The 25,785-nt window shown below is 34.1% G+C and overlaps 1 protein-coding gene across 1 annotated transcript; it reads left to right on the forward strand.

Moving 5' to 3' along the window:
• Positions 1-3,092: 3,092 nt before the first annotated feature.
• LOC111086393 lies at positions 3,093-5,440 on the forward strand. Its single transcript, XM_022389031.1, has 2 exons — positions 3,093-3,149; positions 5,072-5,440. Exons 1-2 carry the CDS (start codon positions 3,138-3,140, stop codon positions 5,360-5,362), a joined length of 303 nt encoding a protein of 100 aa, XP_022244739.1. The 5' UTR covers positions 3,093-3,137; the 3' UTR covers positions 5,363-5,440.
• The last annotated feature ends 20,345 nt before the right edge of the window (positions 5,441-25,785 follow it).

The raw sequence follows: 25,785 nt of genomic DNA on the forward strand, positions 1-25,785 counted from the left end.
GAAATGAATTACTCCTTTGATCTCCCACCAAATGCAAAGCATCATTTTCTGAGGATAGAGTTCAGGTTTTGAAATTTGAGCCATTGATTTTTGGCGTTTAATATTCGCAAAGAGAATCCATTTTTCATCACCAGTGACAATTTTGTCCAAAAATGGTTCACGCGCATTACGCGCCAAAAGAGATGAAGCAACGTTCACCCGCTAGAAACGATGATCATAGGAGAGCTCTTGAGGCACTCAAACACCTTTATGGAGTTTTCCCATATTCCTTGAATGTTTACTTATTGTTTCATGAGAGACATGCAATTTCAGGGCTATTTCACGATTGTGTTGCCTTAGGTTAGATTCAACAAGCGTTTTCAGAGCATCAATATCAATTCCAGCATGTCAGCCCTTGCCATCACAGTTTTTAAGGCTAAAATCACCTGAACGAAATTTCCTGAACCATCGTTGACACTTACGAACGTTCAAGACATTTCCATAAACTTCATGATATTATTTGTGGCTACAGAGGTGTTGTTTTCCTTGTTGTATTCAAACAGCATTACATGCCGAATGTGTGTCTCGTCGTGTGCCATCACTATAAGGGATTAGAGTATACTAAACTTACACATTATATAGGCTACACTAACGTGACGTTTAGGCGGTTCGTTTAACTATTATACGTGATGTATGTTTTTTTTTGGTGGGGGGTGGTTAATGAAAGTGTTCCAAAACGCAACAGTAATTTCTTGACGACCTAATACATAACTAACAAGTTTTCTGAACATTGATGCGGTAAAAAAAACATGGCTAATAAGATTTCTAAATATTCGTATAGTAAAGATACGTGACTAACAAAATTTTAAACATTAAAACAGCAAAGACACATGAACAAGCTTACTAAACATTAACATAGTAAAGATATACGACTGATAGGTTTTTCTAAATATTAATACTATACAGATACATTACTAACAAGCTTGCAAAACATTAGTACAGTAAAGACACATAAGTACCAAACTTTCTGATCATTAATGTAGGAAAGACTAATGAGTTAGCTGGCTCTTCGAATATAAGCAGAAATCACATCAGCAAAAACATTAAGTTAAGAATCTTATATAACATTGATCTTGTAATAGCATAGGGTTAGGGATTTCTATGACGGTTTATACTGTAAAAAACATGGGTTAAGAATCTTATATAACATTCATCTTGTAATAGCATAAGGTTAGGGATTTCTATGACGGTTTATGCTGTAAAAAACATGGGTTAAGAAACTCTCTGAAGAGTGACTAATTAAGGACTATGGATCAGCAAACTTCCTAATTAAGGATCTTGGATTAATAAACTTTCTGAAGATCAATGTGTAAAGAGATGTTTGTCAATAAACTTAAAATTTGGATAGTATGTTCTTCAAAGACTGGTCCAAGAAAGATACTTGGGTTAACTAGGTCTCTGTTAATTGAACTACAAAAGGCACGTGGGTTAGAAAAGTCATGGTTTAGCAAACACTCGGAAGTTTGGTGTAGTAAGGTCATGTAGTTTAGCAAACTATCAAAAAATATATATGGTAGACACAAAATATTAGGAAAGTTATATGTAGTAAAGATACAGTGTTCGGGAGGTTTTATATATATATATATATATATATATATACTTAGTTAGGTTATATATATAGTAAAGACACAGAGTTGGGAAGCCCTCTGAAGACTGATGTAGCTAACAGTAGCTTCAAGGTGAAAACGATAAAACGTATTTCCTATATAACGTGTTTGTAGGGTGAAAGACAGACGTCGGGGTCGTTGCTAATCCAAGATTTTCCGTGTTTGTAAGGTGAAAGACAGACGTCGGTGTCGCTGCTAATCCAAGATTTTCCGTGTTTGTAGGGTGAAAGACAGACGTCGGAGTCGCTGCTAATCCAAGATTTTTCCGTGTTTGTAGGGTGAAAGACAAACGTCAGGGTCGTTGCTAGTCCAAGATTTTCCGTGTTTGTAGGGTGAAAGACAGACGTCGGGGTCGTTGCTACTCCAAGATTTTCCGTGTTTGTAGGGTGAAAGACAGACGTCGGGGTCGCTGCTAATCCAAGATTTTCCGTGTTTGTAGGGTGAAAGGCAGACGTCGGGGGCGTTGCTAATCCAGGATTTTCGTTCTACACACTTCATAGTAAGAATTGGGGGGGGGGGGGCTGGAGGTCTTTATTTACTTCTTTTATTTTATAATGCTTTTGTTACCTTAGGATAAACATGCTGGTATTTGTTCTGTAAATTTAAGCCTAACGACGTTGTAAAAGATATAAATTTCCTGTTTAATAAACTACTTTTTTATATCAAGAACCCCATGAACACATACCTCCATGTTACAAATGGTAATGAAACACCATTAACTCATGCTGGAATTAATTTAGTTTTGTCTGATCATAAATTGAACTATTATGCTTTTTGGATGTCCACGAAATTTAAGAAATGCGTTTGAAATTATTCTGAAAAGGGGGGTAGGGTAAGTAGGAAGGTAGAATGGGTAAGGCATTTTTATATTACTAAGGTTAGGTATTTATATATCACAAAAGCAGTGTTGAATAAAAGCAAAACACCACACATTATAAGATAACACTTTAATGACAGCGAACGCGCGCGACCAAAAGAAGCACGTGAACACGTACCACAGTGAGTGGTATCATAAATAAAAACGAATAATCAAGTGCAGCCATAAAATACTTGTTTTATTTTAGTATTCTTCAAATCAGTAAAGTTTGAAAAAAATCTTCACTTTGATTTAAACAAGATAAATTGTTTTGAAAGTAAAACTATTTCAATATAATGTTTACTGGCAAACTATCAAAAGTCAGACAGACGCTATTTCTTTTTGGTAAGCTACGTCACGCCTGAAAAAATCTCTAATAACTTGAAAGACGGGCATTGATATAACATTGTATGAAATAAAAGTCTTGCGATGCCTCATGGGCGCTCATCCTAATTTTTTTTTCATGGCCAAATTGCCGACTTTTAGTTTTGCAGTTAGTTAAGATGTACGGAAGACACCTGACCTGATTCTCCACCCTGCTCGATCGCCAGGTATATATAAGGGCCGTTCTATCGGTGTTCTTCGTTTAGTTGCTGTGGAAATCGGTAGTTGCGGTCAATCAGGAAAAAGAAAAGATGATGAAATACGTAAGTATCATCTTAAGTTCGGAAATTCTCAACTTTCTTTAGGGTTATTATTAATTTAGTTAGAGGTAATATAGCTGTTTAACAATATTCTGTTATACTTTTAAAGTATTATAGCGTTTTAAAGTTTGCTTAACCCTTTCTCTCTCTTTGCAGTCATTTAATGGTTTTTATGAATTCGCATATTTGACTACTTAGCCAGGTAGGTATGAGTTAAGCATACCCTTCTAGTATTATTGAAAGGCATGGGGTAAAAAGTTTTAGCAACTAAAAGTCCTGAGTATCATAAATGATTTGAGTGAAAGTAACTTAATCTATCATTATTCTCATACATGTGATGCTCATAAGAAGCTTTCCTCTAATCTCATACAATGAACCAAAACAACCAGTTCTTATTGCCACATTCACGAGCATCAGCTGCATATCAACTAAGTGTAGCTGTGTATGACACATGATGCTCAGGAGCTTTAGCATTATGTCCTGTGAATCGCATGTGATACGCAGGACACGGATAGGGTTAAAATAACTTCAGTCAGTCAGAGAGACAATTTTATTTGAATTATGTAAGAAAAAAAAAAACGTTTGTTGTTAAGCATAAAGATACACAATATGCTACTCGTGTTCTCCACATCGCAAGTATCAACCCCACGATTTTTAGCTTTATAGGCCTTCAGACTTACCGCTGAGCCTCCGAGGGCTAAACTGAATTTTGTGTTTTGATGATAATGAGAAGTGAAGAATGTCATGGTTATGTTGTGCCAGGATTGGACAGAACTGCAGACTGAAGAGTCCAAGACTCGCGACGTGACTCCGCTGAATACTCTCTACACTTTCAACTGTAAGCGTATTAAAGTGAAAATAATCCCGTTCTTCTGTTCACACAAAAACCTTTGTGGTGACAGATGCTGCTAACTGTGTCTGAACCCTAAGGGTCTGTAACCTGACCTCTTGGTCAACGTGTGCATAAGGTACCATTCAGGTTCAAAGATTCCAATTACACCGTACCAGAAATATTGGATATCTTTTACATTTCCCTGTCGAGTAGTGATACTGATAATTTTTACCGCCACGCTGCAGTGGTCATTAGGTGAAGTATTAAGCAGCAGTCGTTGAAGCCGTTCTTTAATCAAGTTTAAAGTACATTTGAAATGTTTTGGTCGAGTGACGAATGTACGGTAGAAAAACATTTAAAGTTGATGTAGCTCTTGTACATACTTTTACTTTTACCTATAGAAAAACATTTAAAGTTGATGTAGCTCTTGTACATACTTTTACTTTTACCTATAGAAAAACATTTAAAGTTGATGTAGCTCTTGTACATACTTTTACCTATAGAAAAACATTTAAAGTTCATGTAGCTCTTGTACATACTTTTACTTTTACCTAACTTTACAACTAGATTTATCATTCAGATTTTGTTCTCCTTGTGATAGTATAATTTGAAATGTGAAACGTGTTTGCTTGCATTGGACGACGCCATGAACAGCTGAATAATGCATCTACAACAAATTGTCATTCACACCCGAAAATGTAAAAAGCTCATTTAGACAACTTTTTACATTAATTATTTAGCTGATAGCTGATATAGTTCAAAACTGATATCAAATTTGCTATCTGAAGTCAAACTTCTTTATCTGTTTAATTACTGTAATAAGCTAAAGCTGTTTATGCAGAAGTAACTAATTAATAACTAGAGTTAGGTGAACATGTAACTATGACAGCGATAAGACTCTTACCTTTGCAAAATATTACACATTATTCATGATTGAAATCTTTTAAAAGTTTAGATCAGAAACCTGATATACTTAAAGAAATTGAAACAACCAATTGTTGATAGTCAGTTTAATCAAATAAATGATATCTTTTCATTTGGGTTTGTGTTATGGCCAATTTATAGATCATTGGGATTTTATTATTACAAACAGGTGGTGTTTGCCATGCTTCTGGCAGTGGCCAGTGCCCAAATTCTCGCTGACCTCAGCTACCACTCTACTCTTTGGCCTGCAACAACTAGTCAAGTGGTTACCCACACCTACAGGCTTGGCACTCCCTTATATATTCGTCGCTACATCAGGGTTCCCTACACTTTGACCCCTGTTCTCAAAGTTCCACAATGGGCCAACTATGGTTACTACTACTATCATCCTTTAAGTGGGCTGAGACGTTCAGTTGTGCTGGGTCTGGAGGCTCAACCCAAGGAAATCAAGCTGGAGTAGATGGACAGAAGATTAGAAATTTATCTCTTTCTTATGATAATGTTCAATGTTCTTTATTAAATAACATTTTATCTTTTGTATAGTGTTCTTTTTTTCTTTTTACTAACACAGTTATAAACATATTAAAATTGTTTTTATTTTTGCTATCACATTTGGGTCTGTGTTTTGGTTTATGAATCATAATATAAGTAAATTTACAATAAATAACTTCTTAATACATGAACACCTTCCCTGAAGTCAATATATGTTCAAAATAAAAAATTAATAATGATTTGCTCTTTTGCAAAAGTTGTTGTAACGATAGGGTCCTAAAATATGTAGTGAGAAAATGAGAAACCGAAAACACCACAGAATACTTGTGCTAAGTTGTTGGATCACAATTTTAAATTTTCAAGGCTTCAAAGAACGTAGTATCAAAGAACGCAAGATGTTTCATATATAAAAGGTTTGAGAAAAAATAAATAGACCACAAAACTGTATCTTGGGCTGAAAGGTGTCTACAAACAGGATGAACTGTATCTTGAGTTAAAAGGTGTCTTACAAACAGAGTAAACTGTATCTTGAGTTAAAAGGTGTCTTACAAACAGAGTATACTGTATCTTGAGTTCAAAGGTGTCTACAAATAAGGTAAGCCGTATCTTGGGATACAAAGTGTTTACAAACAGGATAAACTGTATCTTGAGTTAAAAATATCTACAAATAGGATAAACCGTATCTTAGGTTAAAAGGTATCTATAAACAGGATAAATCGTATTTTGGGATAACAGGTGTCTACAAACAGGGTAAGCCGTATTTTGGGTTAAAAAGTGTTTTCAAACAGGATGAACTGTATTTTGGGGTAAAAAGTGTCTACAAACATGATGAACCATATCTTGGGTTAAAAAGTTTTTTCAAACAGAATGAACTGTATTTTGGGGTAAAAAGTGTCTACAAACAGGATGGACCATATCTTGGGTTAAAGAATGTTTATAAGTAGGATGAACCGTATCTTGTGTCAAAAGGTATCTACAAATAGGATAAGCCGTATCTTTGGTTAAAAGGTATCTATGAACAGGATAAATCGTATTTTGGGATAACAGGTGTCTACAAACAGAGTGAACCGTATTTTGGGTTAAAATGTATCCATAAGTTGGGTGAACTGTTACTTGGGATCAAGGGTTTCTACAAACATGGTGAACCATATCTTGTGTTATAAGGTATCTACAAAAAGTGTGAACTGTATTTTGTTTTAAAAGGCGTCTACAAACAGGGTGAATTGTATTTTCAAATTAAAGGTGTTTACAAACAGGATAAATCTTATCTTGATTGAAATATATCTATACACAGGGTGAACTGTATCTTGTACTAAAAAGTGTGTACAAGCAGTTTCTGTATTTATAGCATAATCTACCAACTTAGTAATAGCTTTTGAAAATTCAAGAGAATCTATAACATTTGTACACTTTGAATATTTTAATGCAGGCTAGTATTATCAAAACCCGAAAATTTTGATTATCTTAGTGCCGGTCAGTATTAGCAAGTGGCACGCCGGTACGTCTGCGGACTTACAACGCTAGAAACCATTTGTACACTTTGAATATTTTAATGCAGGCTAGTATTATCAAAACCCGAAAATTTTGATTATCTTAGTGCCGGTCAGTATTAGCAAGTGGCACGCCGGTACGTCTGCGGACTTACAACGCTAGAAACCGGGTTTCGATACCGTGATGGGAAGAGCACAGATAGCCCATTGTGTAGCTTTCTGCTTAACTTTAAAAAATATTAGCAAAATCCAAACACCTTGATGATTCTAGTGCCAGTCAGTATTATTGTAAATTACTGTAAACTATTTCTACATTGAAAAATAACTCTGGTTTGATATTTGTTATCAGCATAACTCAATAAGTACCCACATATATATATAGATATAAGACACGAAAAAAATATCTGTGTGTCTGTCTGTTTGTCCCTTATTTAACTATTCCTAGGTCACTGGGTCAACCTCAACTAAACTTTGTGGGATGATAGTCTGGAACAAAGGGCATGCTTATATGGGTTCACCCTCATTATTGTTGTTTTTGAGCGTTTATTATCTTTGAGGTAAGTTAACGTTAACTACATTCATACATGGGGACACGTCCTTACACACACAGAAGAAAAAACTAACTAAATCTCTCTCTCTCTCCATATATATATATATACACATATGTAGAAAGCATATGTGCGTATCTGTTTGTTTGTCCCTTATTTAACTACTCCTAAGTCACTGGACCAATCTCAACCAAACTTTGTGGGATGAAAGTTTGGAACAAGGGGCATGTTAATGGATGCTCACAACCCATTCACCCCCATTATTTATGTCATTGAGCATTTATTATCTTTGACATAAGTTAACGTTAACTACATTCATGTATATTGCCTCGACCTTACACCAAGCATACAGAAAATTATGAAATTTTCCTTCTCCCGGTGGGACAGTGGTAAGTCTTCGGATTTACAATGTTAAACCAGGGGTTCGATTCCCCTCTGTAGACACAGCAGACATCTCGATATGACTTTGCCATAAAAACACATGCACACACACACACACATTAAACTTTCTGTAACACAACATACACACAGTGTGGGGTAGAGAACACAAACGTCTTACCTATCTCATAGAATACGCTAGCAATCTCTATGAAGGAATGCAGTTAAAAATGGCCGCCACTATTGAAGTAATAGATAAACTCAGATCCAATTAATAAGACAACAGTCATCATGACGTTGATATGAAGAGCCGTTTTTTGAGTTATACTCACTTCCTACTTTCACTCGTGACCTTACAACTTCATCCCATAAGACATTTCTGCTGCCAATGATCGTCAATTAATTAATTACGTGAAACTGTGTGGAAGAACATTAGGAGGTGGGTATTGAAAGCGAGTAACAGAAAGCACCCGTACCGTCACAAATTTGGTAGCTACCTCTTCGTACAAAGTTACCCTGACTATCACACAGTGTATAACATGTTTTAAGTATATACATAGTGAGTTCTTAAAGCTTATACAAAACTTTCAGTGAAGTAATAATGAATACTGTAATAATATGTTATGTTATGAATAAGTTGTATGAAAGTTAGGATTTTTGCATTATATATCATAGCATCCACCCCTACAGTTTTTTAAAGTTCAGATAATATATATATATATAGGATACATATGTTTAGGATTTTACAAAATTTTCTCCAACTTGTAAATATTGTGAGTCAAGACTTCACTCCAACTGAGAAGATAACGAAAAGCCACAGTGAAGCCTAAAATCATGTGCCGCCTGGAGAACGAAAAAAAATTAACAAGAGCTTGTCTACACAAACACACAAGCGCAACTTTAAAATACACAAAGTTGGGGCCTTCCTAATAGGTATATATCTGGCTTAAAACTGTTTGAGGTGGTAGTAGTTGCATATGGTGGCACTAATATATGATTACACTTTGTATATCATAATAGTTGTATACAGTGACAGTTGTATGTAATTATACTAGTATATGGTGACATTAGTATAGACAACTGTATCACATGATAGTTGTATACAACGATAGTTATATATGATGATGATAGTATGATACCACTTGTATACGACGATAGTTATATACAACGACAGCTGTATCAGATGATAGTTGTATACAACGATAGTTATACATGATGATGATAGTAAATGATAACACTTGTATATAACGATAGTGATATACAACGACAGCTGTATCAGATGATAGTTGTATACAACGATAGTTATATATGATGATGATAGTATGATAACACTTGTATACAACGATAGTTATATACAACGACAGCTTTATCAGATGATAGTTGTATACAACGATAGTTATATATGATGGTGATAGTAAATGATAACACTAGTATATGACGATAGTTATATATCATACAACGACAGTTATATCAGAAAACAATTGTATATGATTACACTAGTACGTGATGACAATTGTATATGCTTACACTAGTATGTGATGACAATATTGATATATCATGACACTACTATAAAATGACAATTGTATATGATTACACTGGTCTGTGATGACAATTGTATATGATTACACTAGTGTGTGATGACAATATTGATATATCATGACACTAGCATAAAATGACAATTGTATATGATTACACTGGTCTGTGATGACAATTGTATATGATTACACTAGTCTATGATGACAGGTGTATATGATTACATTAGTACGTGATGACGATTATACATGATTACCCTAGTATGTGATGACAGGTGTATATGATTACACTAGTATGTGATGACAATTATACATGATTACACTAGTCTATGATGACAGGTGTATATGATTACACTAGTATGTGATGACAATTATACATGATTACACTAGTCTATGATGACAGGTGTATATGATTACACTAGTATGTGATGACAATTATACATGATTACACTAGTCTATGATGACAGGTGTATATGATTACACTAGTATGTGATGACAATTATACATGATTACACTAGTCTATGATGACAGGTGTATATTATTACTCTAGTATGTGATGACAATTATACATGATTACACTAGTCTATGATGACAGGTGTATATTATTACACTAGTATGTGATGACAATTATACATGATTACCCTAGTATGTGATGATAATATTGATATATCATGACAATACTATAAAATGACAGGTGTATATAATGACACAAGAATATGTTGACCCCGGTATACGGTAATAACTGTGTGTCATGACAATTGTATATGATAACACTATTATATTATGCATAAAACTTTGATATTAAAGTGACATTTGGTTAGTCTTAGTAAAAAGATTTCTATTTATGGCACATTTTGCGCTACTGACCAGAGAGAAGTCTGCCACTCAGCAGAGCCCTTCTATTCTATCAGTGTTATAACGCAACAACAATTCATAGTGTGGGGAATATTTGTTGTGTCACATGTACTTGAAACAGGCTCGCCATCTCCGAAATTCAGGCATCCCCGCGCTTTGCTAGGGAATTTAATAGTTGTAAAAAACAATCCACACTTGAAATACTTTAATTTTCTTGTAATTTGTGGATTCAAGTGGATTTATTACAACTGATGTGTTTTTGATTATCAGCAACATATTTTCAACGAATCATGCTTTCTCATGTAACTAAACTATTTAAAGTGGATTGTGTGAATGGAAATTACTCATTCCTCCACAATTGTTTATAACCAGATCGTAAAATATACTTTATGCTTCAATGTAACTTATTGTAGTTCAATGTGACAGCAGATTATAAGCGTTTCCCTTGAAAGATACAAATGATTTTAGTACGAAATATAAGTGTGTTACAATGAGAAAGGCATTTGATACACATATACGTAGAAAGAATTAAATACTTTCGGTATGGAATATCATGCGAAACTGATTTAGTGACTCAAACATAACTGCTTCTGTTAAAACTTATTGTTTTTGTACTAATCCTCAGTGATGTGTAGTTTTCGGTCAAACTGAAAATACTTATAAATACTCTGAGGTACTGAGCTGTATTATTAAATACAGTGAGATACTGAGCTGTAATATTAAATACAGTGAGATACTGAGCTGTAATATTAAATACAGTGAGATACTGAGCTGTATTATTAGATACAGTGAGATACTGAGCTGTATTATTAGATACAGTGAAATACTGAGCTGTAATATTAAATACAGTGAAATACATAGTTGTAGTATTAAATACTCTAAGATACAGGGCTGTAATATTAAATACAGTGAGATACTGAGCTGTAATATTAAATACAGTGAGATACTGAGCTGTATTATTAGATACAGTGAGATACTGAGCTGTAATATTAAATACAGTGAGATACATAGTTGTAGTATTAAATACTCTAAGGTACAGAGCTGTAGTATTAAATACAGTGAGATACATAGTTGTAGTTTTAAATACTCTAAGATACAGAGCTGTAGTATTAAATACAGTGAGATACATAGTTGTAGTTTTAAATACTCTAAGACACAGAGCTGTAGTATTAAATGCAATGAGATACAGAGATGTACTGTTAAATACACTGAGATATAAAGCTGTGTTATCATTAGTCTCGTGCCATTTTTGACTAGTCAATCGATACAAAGATCAAAATGAACTCTGCTTACTATCACACCGATATTTTGTACCACACAAAAATACCATATTTTTACGGAAACAAAGTTAACAGGGTATGGGTTCACTAAGGTATGAATAAAGCTTTCAAGTATTGCATATCTCAAACTGCTAGAGAATAAAACATCTATCCATACAAGTACATTCCTGTCAAGTTGCTTGCTCATGAAATTCTGTGCAACCAGACTGTTAAAACGGGAGGAACCGTCTTCTTCGTACGCCAGATTGAGTACTGAAGGCAAACAAGGAGGAGTGGTTTGCTTTGGACATGACACAACCTAACATCACAACCCTTTCCAATAGAAACTAGGCTGCAGACCTAGTGTAGAGATGTATGGACGCCAGATAAAGCATGACCGGCTATGGCGATATTAACTGTAAAGAAGTGGTGAGTCTGCAAAATTGTTTTAACATTACATACTTAACCTTCTGTATATATATTTGGCATCAAACTAAAACGGCGTTTATTTCTTTTTGCAAAAATAAAATAAAATATAACATGTACACCATGAATACATTTTTCGTGTTTGAAGCAATCAAGATATTTGTAAAATAGAGCCAATAAAAATAACTCATAAATTAACTTGATTCCCAAGAGCACATAATGTTTAAGCTGCTCTGAGAAGTTAGTGGTTATTTTCAGTTAAAATACAGTTTAAGTTTGCTTAGAAACTTAGAAACGCAAAGCTCTATATAGATAATTTGTGTACAGCCGTTCATACGTTTGAACAGATCTAGTTAACAACAATGATCGTCAACTCTTGATCGAATAGTGCGATTTGATCGTCAACCTTATAGCGTAGCCACGGCCCCACACTACTTAGTATTGTTTTATTTATCTACAAGACGCGAATGATGAACCCAGAGATTCACAGTCTGGAAACGTTAAGTCGCAGTCAACCGTGTGAGTTCGTAATTGTTAAAAACTTCAGAAAGAGGTGTGCAAAATGTTGATGCTGTAAATTTTTTGTACATCTAAAGTAGAATGAGTTGTGTATAGGTAAGTCGATTAAGAAATTGTGTTTCAAAATAGTACTTACAAAGATAGAAGGAAACTGAATTACTAAATCATTCTTTTGAGCTTTCTAAAATCACAGTTCACACAAACTACTAAAAGAATGTGTAGAACTGATGAGTAAAACCACTAACAATTAGATAAAATATTTTAGTTATCTCATCTTATTAATGTGCAATATAATTAATTTTAGAAAGTTAAAAGTTAGGCTAACTAAAGTTCACAATTTATCCTGCATCAAAACGAAAGGAAGCGGCTGTTTTGTTTCAAATCTTATTGAAATAACAAAAGTCAAAATCAAAAGTAGAAAAGCTGAAGGAGATAAAATTGGTTATTTGCTTGCGTCATTTGTTCATGACCTACATTACCCACCCTTTCGGCCAATGGTACCAGCCGCCACCGTGCTATTTTTTTATAATCATTTCCAAAATGATAAATAAAAAACAAAAATAATTTTCTTAGTGCATGCTAAATAAGTTAAACACACTTTCTTGTTGCATCATCCAGAATAGACGCTCTATCTTCCATTCTTCAGCAACAATGAAGGGATAAAAAGGGGACTGAAGGGGTAGCTAAACAAAGGGGGTATTTTCGAGTGCAGTATAAAAGATGACGAGGAATCAGCATTTCTACACTTGCTTTTTCTAGCAAAGAGGAACAACTTTCAAGTCAACTGAGTCACGAAATCAAACTTCCAAGATGATGAAGTTGGTAAGTGCTTAAAAGTTCATAGATCTTATTGTGATGATGATTCGCAAAGTACTTTCGTTTCTTATTTCTATCTTGTATTGGCTTCCTTTTTTTTTGCATCTTAATGTTATGCAAATGTTTAAAGTTAGTCGATTTTTTACGTTTAGTTTGGATTGGAGTATAACTGGAGAGTGGAACGATTATTAATGTATAAAAATAGGTAATAGGATCACATCTGGAAATGTAGATCATTTGTTGATTATAAAAATTGACAATCAAACACTAGGAAGCGTGCATTGTTAATTATCCATCTTAAGTCAGTGTTTCATACGAAAACTAAGAAAATATACAAATGTCTAATAGAATATAATACGTTTGTAAACTTTTTGATTTAACTTAGATTACCGAAGAACTAATAAACACTATTTTCATTCGAACATGAGGAAGAAATGTGAATAATTTAAATATTTTCCCTTCCAGCTCGTTTTGTCTCTGGTGATTACCTTGTGTTCCGCTCAGATATTTTATTATCCGAACCTCCTTTCTTCTGCTCGTGTAACCAGAGTTAATTACAAATATCCTACAAGATACATTGTTCCTGCCTACCAACCACTCTACACCGTGAACAACCCATTTTACAGCCCCTGGTTGGCGACTTACCCTGGATACATCCCTCTCAAGCCTGAGATAAAGAAAGATTAGATTGGGTTTTGAGCTAAATTTGAATGTTCGACATTTATAAAAGCATAATGCAACTTCTTTTACTTTTGAAACGTTTTCTCCAGAGTAGTTCTAAAAATCTTTCTGACTTTGTTTTATCAATTAAAATGAGTATAAACCAATAAAGAGATTTAAAGCAAACAATATGGATTTTAATTCTGAAATGCACTAATATCAAAACACAAAGTAGTAATTCAAAGATAATATAATAAGTTGACACAAGATATCAATGAGAGTTAAGTAATGGTTTTATCAACACATCAATAAATTCAAAATTTATTTTGAAATTACTGGAAAACAACAAAATGCAACACTGCTTCCTGAAATAAAAATTAAAAGCGATTCAGAAACATATTCGTATATAAACTATCAAATATGGATATTATTAGAGTTTAGAATAATGTTTTAATTTTTCTGATAGAGGGTGTCAAAGTTTTGATTTAACATTGTAGCTGCTCTGCACCAGTAATATAACTTTTCCTTATTTTCTTAGTAAATTAAACTGCATCAATATAATGCACATGATATGTAACATGAATGCAGCTTTGATTTTGTGACAAACCGTTCGTGATTGGGAATAGCCTGTATATTTCATATAGGCCTAGTTTGAGATGTGTATCCGGAATCCATTGTAATTTGATTTCGAAATCCCTGTACACAATGAAAGGGCAGCTATAAATAGAGAACGATATTTAGACACCCTACTATCTATCATCAACTAGAGAACGATATTTAGACACCCTACCATTTATCATCAACTAGAGAACGATATTTAGACACCCTACCATTTATCATCAACTAGAGAACGATATTTAGACACTCTACTATCTATCCTCAACTAGAGAACGATATGTAGACACCCTACCATTTATCATCAACTAGAGAACGATATTTAGACACTCTATCATCTATCACCATTCGTCGTCTGTTTATCAAAGACTTTATTCCGAAAATAATTTTATAAATTTTCTTAACTTGTAATGTCTGGAGTCCATTTTTAAGATATTGTATCCCTATTTTTACCCTTCCACCAGAGAACATGGCAGTAGGAAACTGTCAAACTGTCATAAAACTTTTTCATACATTCATGAAATCAGAAAAGACCTATGAAAACAAAAAGTGCCAAATTTACATTTATCTGGTCTCTCTAATGACTACGTTAAAATAATGCTTTGAGGTTGAAAAATAATTTAAAGGGTATAACTGGAAAGTACCAATCTCATTATTTACGCAAGACCGATTATAAGTCATCAACGATAGTCAATTGTAAAGGAAGAAATAAATTTCTATGTATATAAAAACATTCTTATATATTCTAATTTGTTTTAAGTTCAGAAACATCTGAGAGAAAATTTCATTAAAGAAGGTTTGAATTTCGCATAAAGCTACATGAGAGCTATCTGCCCTAGTCGTCACTCAAGATTAGAAAGAAGGTAGCTAATCATCACCACCCACCGTCAACTCTTGGGTTACTCATTTACTAACGGATAGTGGGATTGACTGTCACATTATAACGCCCCCACTACTAAAAGGGTTACTTGTTTGGTGGGATGGGGTTCGAACCCGCAACCCTCAGATTGAGAGTCAAGCGTCCTTATCACCTAGCCATGCCGGGCCTCATTTTCTGCTTCCAGCGAATGTTGAGAGAAATGTTATTATAAATGTATAATATTGCATACATTGAAGAATAATTCAAAAATGTATTCATTAATCATAAATTGTGATGCTTCTTGCGTAATTTCGAGTAAAAATAATAAAAAGTAATTTTTATTCCTCGTATTTACCAAAACGATATTTTACGTTCACAATATTCCTTTGTACATAAACTTGCTAAGCGCATTGACAAATTGTATTCCATTTATTATCCTTTGATATCGAGCAATGTGTACAACAAACTAGTTTTTAAAATTTAATTGATCGTTGAGTCTGACCTCTCGAAGCTCCATATCACGAAGTTTAACACAATTATATCAGATAACAACGGTCTTTTTTTTTTTACTTGTTCTGAAAATTCAACTGTTTTTGTTGAGGATTCACGTATTGTAGTTATCTAAAATTCTAAAATTCAATATATTACTAAATACAACAGGTTTTCGATTGATCTTTGTTTTATCGAATATGTACATTCCACCTGTGCCACCTTTTGTACTGATATAATCCAAAACCACGCTAGGTTAATTATTCTGCTTACAACATGAGACTAAAGAGTAATCCTCACTAACACAAAGTTTGATGAAATATTCTGTCGCTCCTTACTTGCAATTTTTCAAGAATTACTTTTGAAACAACAAGTTTTTGATTATTTCATCATTTATTTCATAGGTGTCACGCAATATTTATTGTGATTTGCATCACGTACAGTAATGTTGGATGTGGTGTAATCCATTTTAATCCTCACAATATGTGATATATATATAATAAAAACATCATTTGTAGATCTATATAAAAAACAATAGCAGTGTAGTTAGTGCATAACTGTGGATTATATTTTTCACTTTGAAATACATAACAAAAACATACTTCCAACAAAATAATAAATATTAGTAATATATTGCAAACATTAATTCTGAAAAAGGCAATAAGCAGTTTATGGTAAAAAAATGAACCTATGGAAATTTTAAGGATAAAAATGATAAAATAAAGTGGAATTATTAACGAACTTTTTCACATACAATAAACACCAGAAAGAGTCATATTACCCTTGACGTATTTTCACTACGAAAACCTATAACCTATTAAATGTATTCCATTTAAGGTTACTGGTTTCGATTTCAGCAGGTTATTTTGTTGTTTTAAAAGCTTTTCTATTTCCAAAAGCCGTTTTTTCCTGATGCGAGGTGAACCAGTAAATAATTGAACAAATCACAAACCTAAACTTTAAAAAATTATGTTTATAAAAGTATCGATGATCAACATATCTCAAAACGCTTTTTTTCATATTTTTCGTGATATTAATCACCTTCGGTAAGAAGAAAATCAGCTAGAACAATTTTATCAAAATGGAAGTTTTAAAAAGAAATCATAGAAAAGATAATGCAGTAAAAAAGATAGTTTTAGTATAATACACCAAATTTTATCACCGACATATATACAACGATGAAAAACTCCAAAAACACGTGTATTCAAGCTTTTTACACTGTGTAGTTAGTATGAGTTGAAGAGAATGCTCAGACAACAAATCTCGTATAATGAACAGTTTTGAGGCTGCAAGCTCGAGTGGATCACCAATTCTAGTTGGAGGCTACTCGAAGGTGCTTTGTGTGCTTTTTTAGGTGTAAGACTGCAGGTGACTTTGTAGTGTATATTTTATAGGCATTTCAGGCATTGTATAACTAATTGTTCAATAACCTCATTTGGTAAATTCAAAAGTATTAGGCCTGCATTAAGTAAAAAACTTCACAAAGTAGCCAGTTGAATATTAAAGTTTCGGGCTAGGTCATTTCTCATCCGTTCAGCAGCGAGAAATTTCCCCAAACTGAACACAGCTTACATGGATTAAAACTGTTGTTCCTATCTGGTCATGGCTTGGTTTTTTTAATCACTATAAGGTTATTTGTTTTCATTTAACAATTCATCCATCGAAAGGCGGAAAGAGGTGCGTTGGAAAGCTTAACAATAGCGAAAATCTTGCTACCAGAACTCTTTCTCCGTATATGAAGACGTGTATCAGATAAACCCAGAGAAGAAAGGAAAATGTAGGTCATTGCCAACTGCAGAACTGGTTCGATTGTTAAATAGTGGTTTGAGAAGATTCGAAAGAAGAGTTGAGGGATAAAAAGGCCACGCCTAGACGTGAGACGCCACCTACTCTGATCACATGTGACGATACCTTGACGTCAAGGTCGTTTTTTTCCCCACTAATATATTTGTTACATATAAACTAATCCTTGTTTTCCTACAAAGTATTGTTTCGAAAGGCGTAGCCTTCGTTGATTGTGTTTAACTGCTTTAATGTAAATATTATATATATATATATATTTCTTGAGACTATGTGGTTAGCATGGATAGCGGAGCGCCAATCCCAAACTCCATAAACAAAAACTGTTACGTATTGTAAATATGAACTGACGATAAGCAGATATGGACAGCTCACATTGATTTAAACTGTTGTCCTTATTTGGTCACGGATTGGGTTTAGTCATTCAATGTAACTTGTAAGGGTAGATATTTCCATTTATCCATGGCAAGTAGGGGGCCAAAACAACATTCTGACACTAAAAACTGTTTGTACTTACCATAGATAATTATTTTTGTTCTTGGCTGTTAACTAAGAAAGAAGAGATGGAAAGGAAAATACTTAAATCAGTACGTCAGATAAAATACCGGAACATTAGAGTGAACCAACCACAGCGTCTGTAGATCAAAAATTATTCAGGTAATAACATCGTCATCCAATGAAATTGCTTCGATTCCTGAATATTCACCTTAAGGGAAATGGAATATAAAATATACTTATTGCATGCTATTATGGTTGTTCTTCAGAAATTACGAGAAAAAAATATTAATATCTTATGTAACTTAAGAGACATTATCCACTAAATACATAAGACAATTAAAAGTCAAATAACGTAAGCTTTTTTCTGCATAAAATTGTATTATCTTCTATTTTGCATCATTTGAAATAGTTTTAAATACATCTTACTTTAGAGAAAATACTAAATAAGCGAACTATGAAAAAACAAAACAATATTCTGACACTATTTATACATAAATAGCTACACAGCCAGGAGATGAAACAATTTTTATGAAACTGCGTCATAGTTCTTACAAAAGTTGCTGTTAACAGAGAGATATGAACTTTCATTATTTATGAGTTAGTTAAGATGTATTTTTGCAAGAAGAATAAAACGCTTATAAATTCGGTTTCGGTTTTAAAACGCTAGGGGCGAAACCATATGGCATAATTGGTGTGATAAGTAAGATGATGGGGTGACCTTAGACTGCTTTATGTGATAAGTAAGATGATGGGGTGACCTTAGACTGCTTTATGTGATAAGTAAGATGATGGGGTGACCTTAGACTGCTTTATGTGATAAGCAAGATGATGGGGGTGACCTTAGACTACTTTATGTGATAAGTAAGATGATGGGGTGACCTTAGACTACTTTATCAAGTGGAATGAAAAGCGTGAATAGCAGCACAAGTATGATAATGGATAAATAGGCTTGGTCTTAGAATTTTGGGGAACTAAGGCAACAATCTTGGAGTCTTCGGTAATATCTCCATCCAGATGGTAAGCGTCCCGATGAACTCGAACGTCGTCTCCCTTGACATAACAATTATTTTCAGTCAAGTAGGGACCGGGCGTAACCTAACTGTTAGCGTGTCCGTACTGTGAATCCGAAAGTTATTGGTTAGCGCTATATTTTCCGACAAAAATGCGCTTCGCACTTTGAGGCCATGTGTGCACAGAAAGATAAATGGTTAAATCCCCACTATTCAATGAAACAAGAGTATCCCATTGATTAGTTGCGTTCCCTCTAGCCTATCTGTTCAAAATGAATGACAATTATGTGCAGATAGTCTTTGTGTACCTTTGTACGATATTTCGAAACAATCAAGCAGTTGGTCAAGGAACTCAGATTTTGCTCTGTTTATGACCACTTTTTTCTCTACCCTTTATATAAGTTAGATTTATACTTCATCCATTGAACCTATCTATCTATCTGAAGATTAGAGAAACTTTATACTGTTCCCCTACTCGTCTAGAAGTTGGATTTATACTTCATCCATTGAACCTATCTATCTATCTACCTGAAGGTTAGAGAAACTTTATACTGTTCCCTACTCTTCTAGAAGTTGGATTTATACTTCATCCATTGAACCTATCTATCTATCTGAAGATTAGAGAAACTTTATACTGTTCCCTACCCTTCTAGAAGTTGGATTTATACTTCATCCATTGACCCTATCTATCTATCTACCTGAAGGTTAGAGAAACTTTATACTGTTCCCTACTCTTCTAGAAGTTGGATTTATTAATCATACCCCTTTGATCAAAGAAACTTTATAATATTCCCTATCCTACAAAAAGTGTATGTGTATATATATCTCTTCATCTCTGTAAACAGTACCTTGTAAAAGTATTCACCCTTTCAAAGTTTCCACATTTTGTTGCCGTCCGAGCTTGCAATCGCGAAACTTTCAAAGGGGACTTAATACATATATAAAATCTAAACAATGTACTCTAAACTTAGAAAGCTAAAAAACGCTGATATTATGTAATCAAGTTAGATTTTCAAAGAAAATTAGAATATTATCAATTGCATAAGTATTCAACCTCTTTGCATGATTTCAGAGTAAATACATCTGTTGAAGCCACAACTCACATAGTGATACGACAAACCAATCATGAAGACCAAGTTGCTTTCCAAATAAGTCAAGGATAAAGTGGAAGAGAAGCAAAGATCAGGATAAAACTACAAGAAAATTTATAAGTCACTGATTATCCCTTTCAGTACAGTGAAGTCCATCATTAAGAAGTGGAATGTGCTTCATACCACCCTGTCACTACCCAGATCAGACCACACATTCAAACTAAGCAGCCGAGCAAACAGGAAACTGGTTAGAAACGGCACTGTGAAGCCAACAATGACTTTGAAAGATTTGCAAAGTTCCATGTCTGAAATGGAAGTCAGTGTTCATACATCGACAATGTCCTCGTCGCTACACAAAACTGTCCTGTAGGGTCGACTGGCAAGAAAGAAGCTATTACTGAAAAAGAATCATATCAAATCTCATTTGGAGTTTGCGACAAAACATGTAAATGATACTGCAGATATATAGCAAAATGTTTTGTGGTCAGACGATACAAAATTTGAGCTTTTTGGTCTAAATTCAAAGAGTTATGTATGGTGCAAGCCCAATACAGCAAATCACCCAGTCAACACCATCCCAACTGTCAAGCATTGTGGTGGCAGCATCATGTTATGGGGATGCTTCTCGTCAGCAGGAACTGGTCGTAAATTCACATTTCAACAGGGCCGATGCACAAGGCCAAAGCCACATTGGAGTGGTTTCAAAAGACGAAAATCAATGTTCAGGAGTGGTTCAGTCAAAGTCCTGAGTTAAACACAATGTATAATTTATAGTGATACTTAAAGGTTGCAGTCCATCAACGATCTCCAACAGAACTGGAGCAATTTTGCCAAGAAGAATGGGTAAAAATTGCACCATCCCATTGTGCAAAGCTGGTAGAAACCTATCCAAAAAACTCACAGCAGTAATTGTTGCCACGGGTGCTTCCACCAAGTACTGACTTAGGGGGCTGAATACTTATGCAAGCAGCATATTTCAATTTATATATTTTCTTTGCAGGTTTTGCTGACGTTCAACCTCCTTCACACATAACAGTGTTAAGAATTATTATACATTATTCACATTTCATCCAAATGTGACATTGTTGGTAGTAAGTGCATATTTTTGCACTGTACATTAGAGAACTTTATAGTGGTCCGTACCCTACTAGAAGTTGGACTTACAATTCATCCCTAGAATCTATTTATCTGTCTAAAGGTCGTAGAAACTTTGTAATGTTTCCTAACTTCCTGGAAGTTGGATTTATATTTCAGTCCTGGAATCTTTTCATCTCTCTATAGATCAGAGAAACTTTATACTGTTCCATACTCCCACAGAAGTTGTATTTTATCTATGAAATTCAGTTCTGAGGGTTACTAAATTCTTAATGCAGCGCTGAGAGAAAGTAACAAATTCCGAGGATGAATCACAACACCTATCAGGGCAGAGAACAGTATCAAAATTATCTGATCTTTCAAAAGGTGAATATTTTCCTGGGATGAATTATAAATCTATTTGAATATTATTTATTAACTACAGTTTGAGCAATACATAAACACAAGCAATGGGTAGATAATATGAATAATACTTAATCTAATATCTATAATAAACATAAAGTAATTAGTTGGCGTACCCGTCTATTGAATGGTTGGAATAATAACTTGTTTTTAACAAAGGATAGGAAATTGTGCTTACTTTTTTTTTCTTAACATAATAAACATGAAAAAATCCAATAAAATGCATAAAGGTACCAATAATGAAAAGAAACACACACTGTTTTCTAGCATTCAATCAATATGAATGACCTTCCTCATGTCATCCTGTATCACTGTGTCAAGTTGGCTTATTTGATAGTTTTTTTAAATTAGATGGAGGTTGCCCCCCCCCCTCCATCATGACCTTCCTCATGTCGTGTAACTGTGTCATGTTTGGTGCTGATTGATCAAGAAATGTGGAAACGTATAAGGAACAGATATACAACTATACTGACGTTTATTTACAGTTACAAACATATATTTTAGTTTGGGGTTTATTATTTTTCTCTTACTCAGGGTGATTTTCGATTATGAAGGTCTGGGCAACTGCAAACATTTGTTATCTCCTTAGTCCAGCTCTAATCTCTAAAGTTCATAGGAACGTTATAGGGTTCCCTATATACCCTCCTATCAGTGGGATTTATAATTCTTTCTTGGAATTTACTCATTTTTCTGAAAAACAGAGGGACTTATAAAGTAATATAGGGCGAAGAAATGACGCAATCTGATAGCTGTACTGGGATTTTAGTTCAACAATCCGCAATGTTGTATCTCTACAAATGTTCGGACCATTTAGATCAACAATTTACAATGTGGTACCGTTCGATAATTTAGACTAACATTATGTCCACCTTATGACATCTTTATAAATGTCCAACACTTTAAATCAACAATTTGCATTGTGGTTCTTTTACAAATGTGCAACTTATGTTTGATATTAGTTTCAATTTGGCTTTAACATTGCGATTAAGGATCATATCAGTATTATATATGTTAGTGTTATATGTGTCGGTATTAGGCAACCCTTAAAATAAAGATTTTTAGTTGGTGCGACAAACTGCAACTTTCATTGTTGTGTAAAGAAACTTGCCGAAACCTGTTTGTCGTTAACCACTGTGTTAAAATAACAACAAGACAACTTTAGCAGAAACAATTACTTTGCGAGTAATTTCCAAGGACGCATCTAACAAGCCAAAGCTGTTATGAAAAATAAAATGTGATTTCAGTAGTGAAATAAATCGAGATCACTGCGGGCCAATTGTTCCACCGTTTTAAACATATTACTAAAGATCTCATGTCCGGTATGAAACTACATTGAGAGTAACCCAAAAGTGACAGACATAATTCACTCTAGTAATATACTGATTACTAGCGTCATCAACGGAAGCTGTTGATCTTTCTAAGAACTGAAATATAAAGGTCTACTGCCTGTCCGTCCATCCATACGTACCCTTATCCCGTTTACATGTCTGTCTGTTTAACTTAATGTGTGTGTATTTCAGTCAAGTGAAACTGTAAGTGTATCTGCGCGAGTTTTATATTACTACACTCGAATTTTATGAAGTTTTATTTGACAAGATAAAGGTATTTTAAAAGGCAAATCAATAAAATCCTAAGTAAAATTTTTATAACTCACCACTTCATTATTTGTAATATTACTCTGTGCATCTACGATATACATTTCTGAACAGAAAAGCTTAGCTCTAAATAACGTTTCGGCACTGGCGTGTTTGCCTTTATCAAGATAAACGAAACATTGTATAGAACTAAGACTCTCTAGGCATACTGGCACACTAAGGTCAACAGTTATTGTTATGAAATCTACTAAATGACTTATTGTATCTTCTCCACCCAGTAAATAAATCATCGAAGCAATATCCTTCTTAAGTTGAAAATCACGTTTACATGCAAGCCAAAACGTCAACTGTAACATTGTTGTGTAATATTTTCGTCCTCCACCGAAGGTGGACGGAGGTAATGTTTTCACCCCTGTGTGTCTATTTGTTTGTCAGCAATATTTCTCGAAAGCGGCTGGATGGATTTGGACGAAAGTTGGTATACATTTGGACTATGACCCAATATAGAAGAGTTTAGTTTTTGGAGGGTCAAGGTCACAGTAAGGTAGCGAAAATAAAAACATCCCTGTCTGTGAGATGGGGACCAATTTTTTTACGTTATTTTTGCTCTATAGCTCAGTAAAAAGTGATCGGATTTTGATGAAACTTGGTGCACATATGCAGAATATTATTTCTCATTGTCTTGACAAAAATAATCAGTGTCGTTCATAACAACAGACATACGGGCACATATTCGTATCTGCTGCGTGGCGGACGTATGCGCTCCACTGAGTGACTATCTAGTTCTGTATAGGCTATCGTTTATTTCTTTTTGATTTTTTATTTCATGGCTCTGTTCCTACCGAGGACAAACCAAGGTCAACAGCTATTCTTTATTTAATGCTTCCTTAAACTTCTTGATGGCGCTTCTCTCGCAAGGTCGCGTCTTTTTGTTACGAAACTAGATCATCCAGATTACACTCCGAAAGTACCGTTATAGCTTCAAGGAATGACGTGTCTACGTGGATCTGAAACAGACTAAAGACTATTGAGGACCTTGAAAGAGCAAGGTCGCAGTTTATCTATCTAGGCGTAAGGTCGAGAAAATATCTCCTGTGAGAAAGAGTTTCAGAAGACTTCAAGGTTAGATCGGCTTTAAAAAGGACGGGGTAGATGATTGGGTGTGGCTACCCAGCCTGTATCTACTGTATCTTCTCAGTAACTCCATTTTGTATGGTTTAACTGATGTATGCCTGAACTAATCCCCCTTTTTGAAAGTCAAAACCCGTTGGAACAGGTTTTTTGAGCGAGTGTTTTGTCTTTTCGTTCATGAATAGAATGGTTACAAGTTATTTCGGAATGAATATTTGAAAAAAAAACATATAAAACTCATTGAGGTTTAAGATTGATTTGTTTGTAGTTAAGCACAAAGCTACACAATAGGCTATCTTTGCTGTAACAACCACGAATATCGAAACCCGGTTGTTAGCGTTATAAGTCTGCAGACTTAACGCTGTGTCACTGGGAAACAGGGGAAAACAAAAGCGGAGTAGAAACATTGAAAAACATAATTATTCGAATATTTATAAAGAAGGCTTTAAAAATTTATGAATGTTTATTTTTCTTATCATAACACATTCTACCCTAAACCAAAGAAATACAACTTCTTTTTTGTGTACACACTGAAAGCTTTTATTTATTGAAGCCGTCAACGACCTCCATTTGAATAAAAAAGTATTACAGGTTTCGAAGTTATTACATTATCTTCAAAGTGATTTACATAACCAGGAGTAGAACATTTATACATTTGTTACAAGTGATGTGGTATTACGGTCTCCACTATTTACATAACCAAGAGTTGACATTTATACATTTGTTAGAAGTCGTGTGGTATTACGGTCTCCACTATTTACATAACGAAGAGTAGAACATATACACATTTGTTAAAAGTGATGTGGTATTACGGTCTCCACTATTTACATAACCAAGAGTAGAACATTTATACATTTGTTACAAGTGATGTGGTATTACGGTCTCCACTATTTACATAACCAAGAGTAGAACATTTATACATTTGTTACAAGTGATGTGGTATTACGGTCTCCACTATTTACATAACGAAGAGTAGAACATATACACATTTGTTAAAAGTGATGTGGTATTACGGTCTCCACTATTTACATAACCAAGAGTAGAACATATACACATTTGTTACAAGTGAATCATATACAAACAACACAAAATTTAATTTTATGAGATAAAACGATAATTGTAGCTCAACCTAACAGTTTGACTACTAAAAAAATATGTGAAATTATAGTAATAGTAAAATAAAAAATAGCATGTAGTATTAAACAAAGAGTAAAGGTCCCGCTAGACATTATGTTAGTATATGGTGTGACCTCCTAAAATGTTTTTCAGCAAGTTATGTAAATAGTGGAGACCGTAATACCACGCCTGCTATAGCTGAATTTT

Source organism: Limulus polyphemus, unplaced genomic scaffold (genome assembly GCF_000517525.1).
Source record: "Limulus polyphemus unplaced genomic scaffold, Limulus_polyphemus-2.1.2 Scaffold1060, whole genome shotgun sequence".
Lineage (NCBI taxonomy): Eukaryota > Metazoa > Arthropoda > Merostomata > Xiphosura > Limulidae > Limulus > Limulus polyphemus.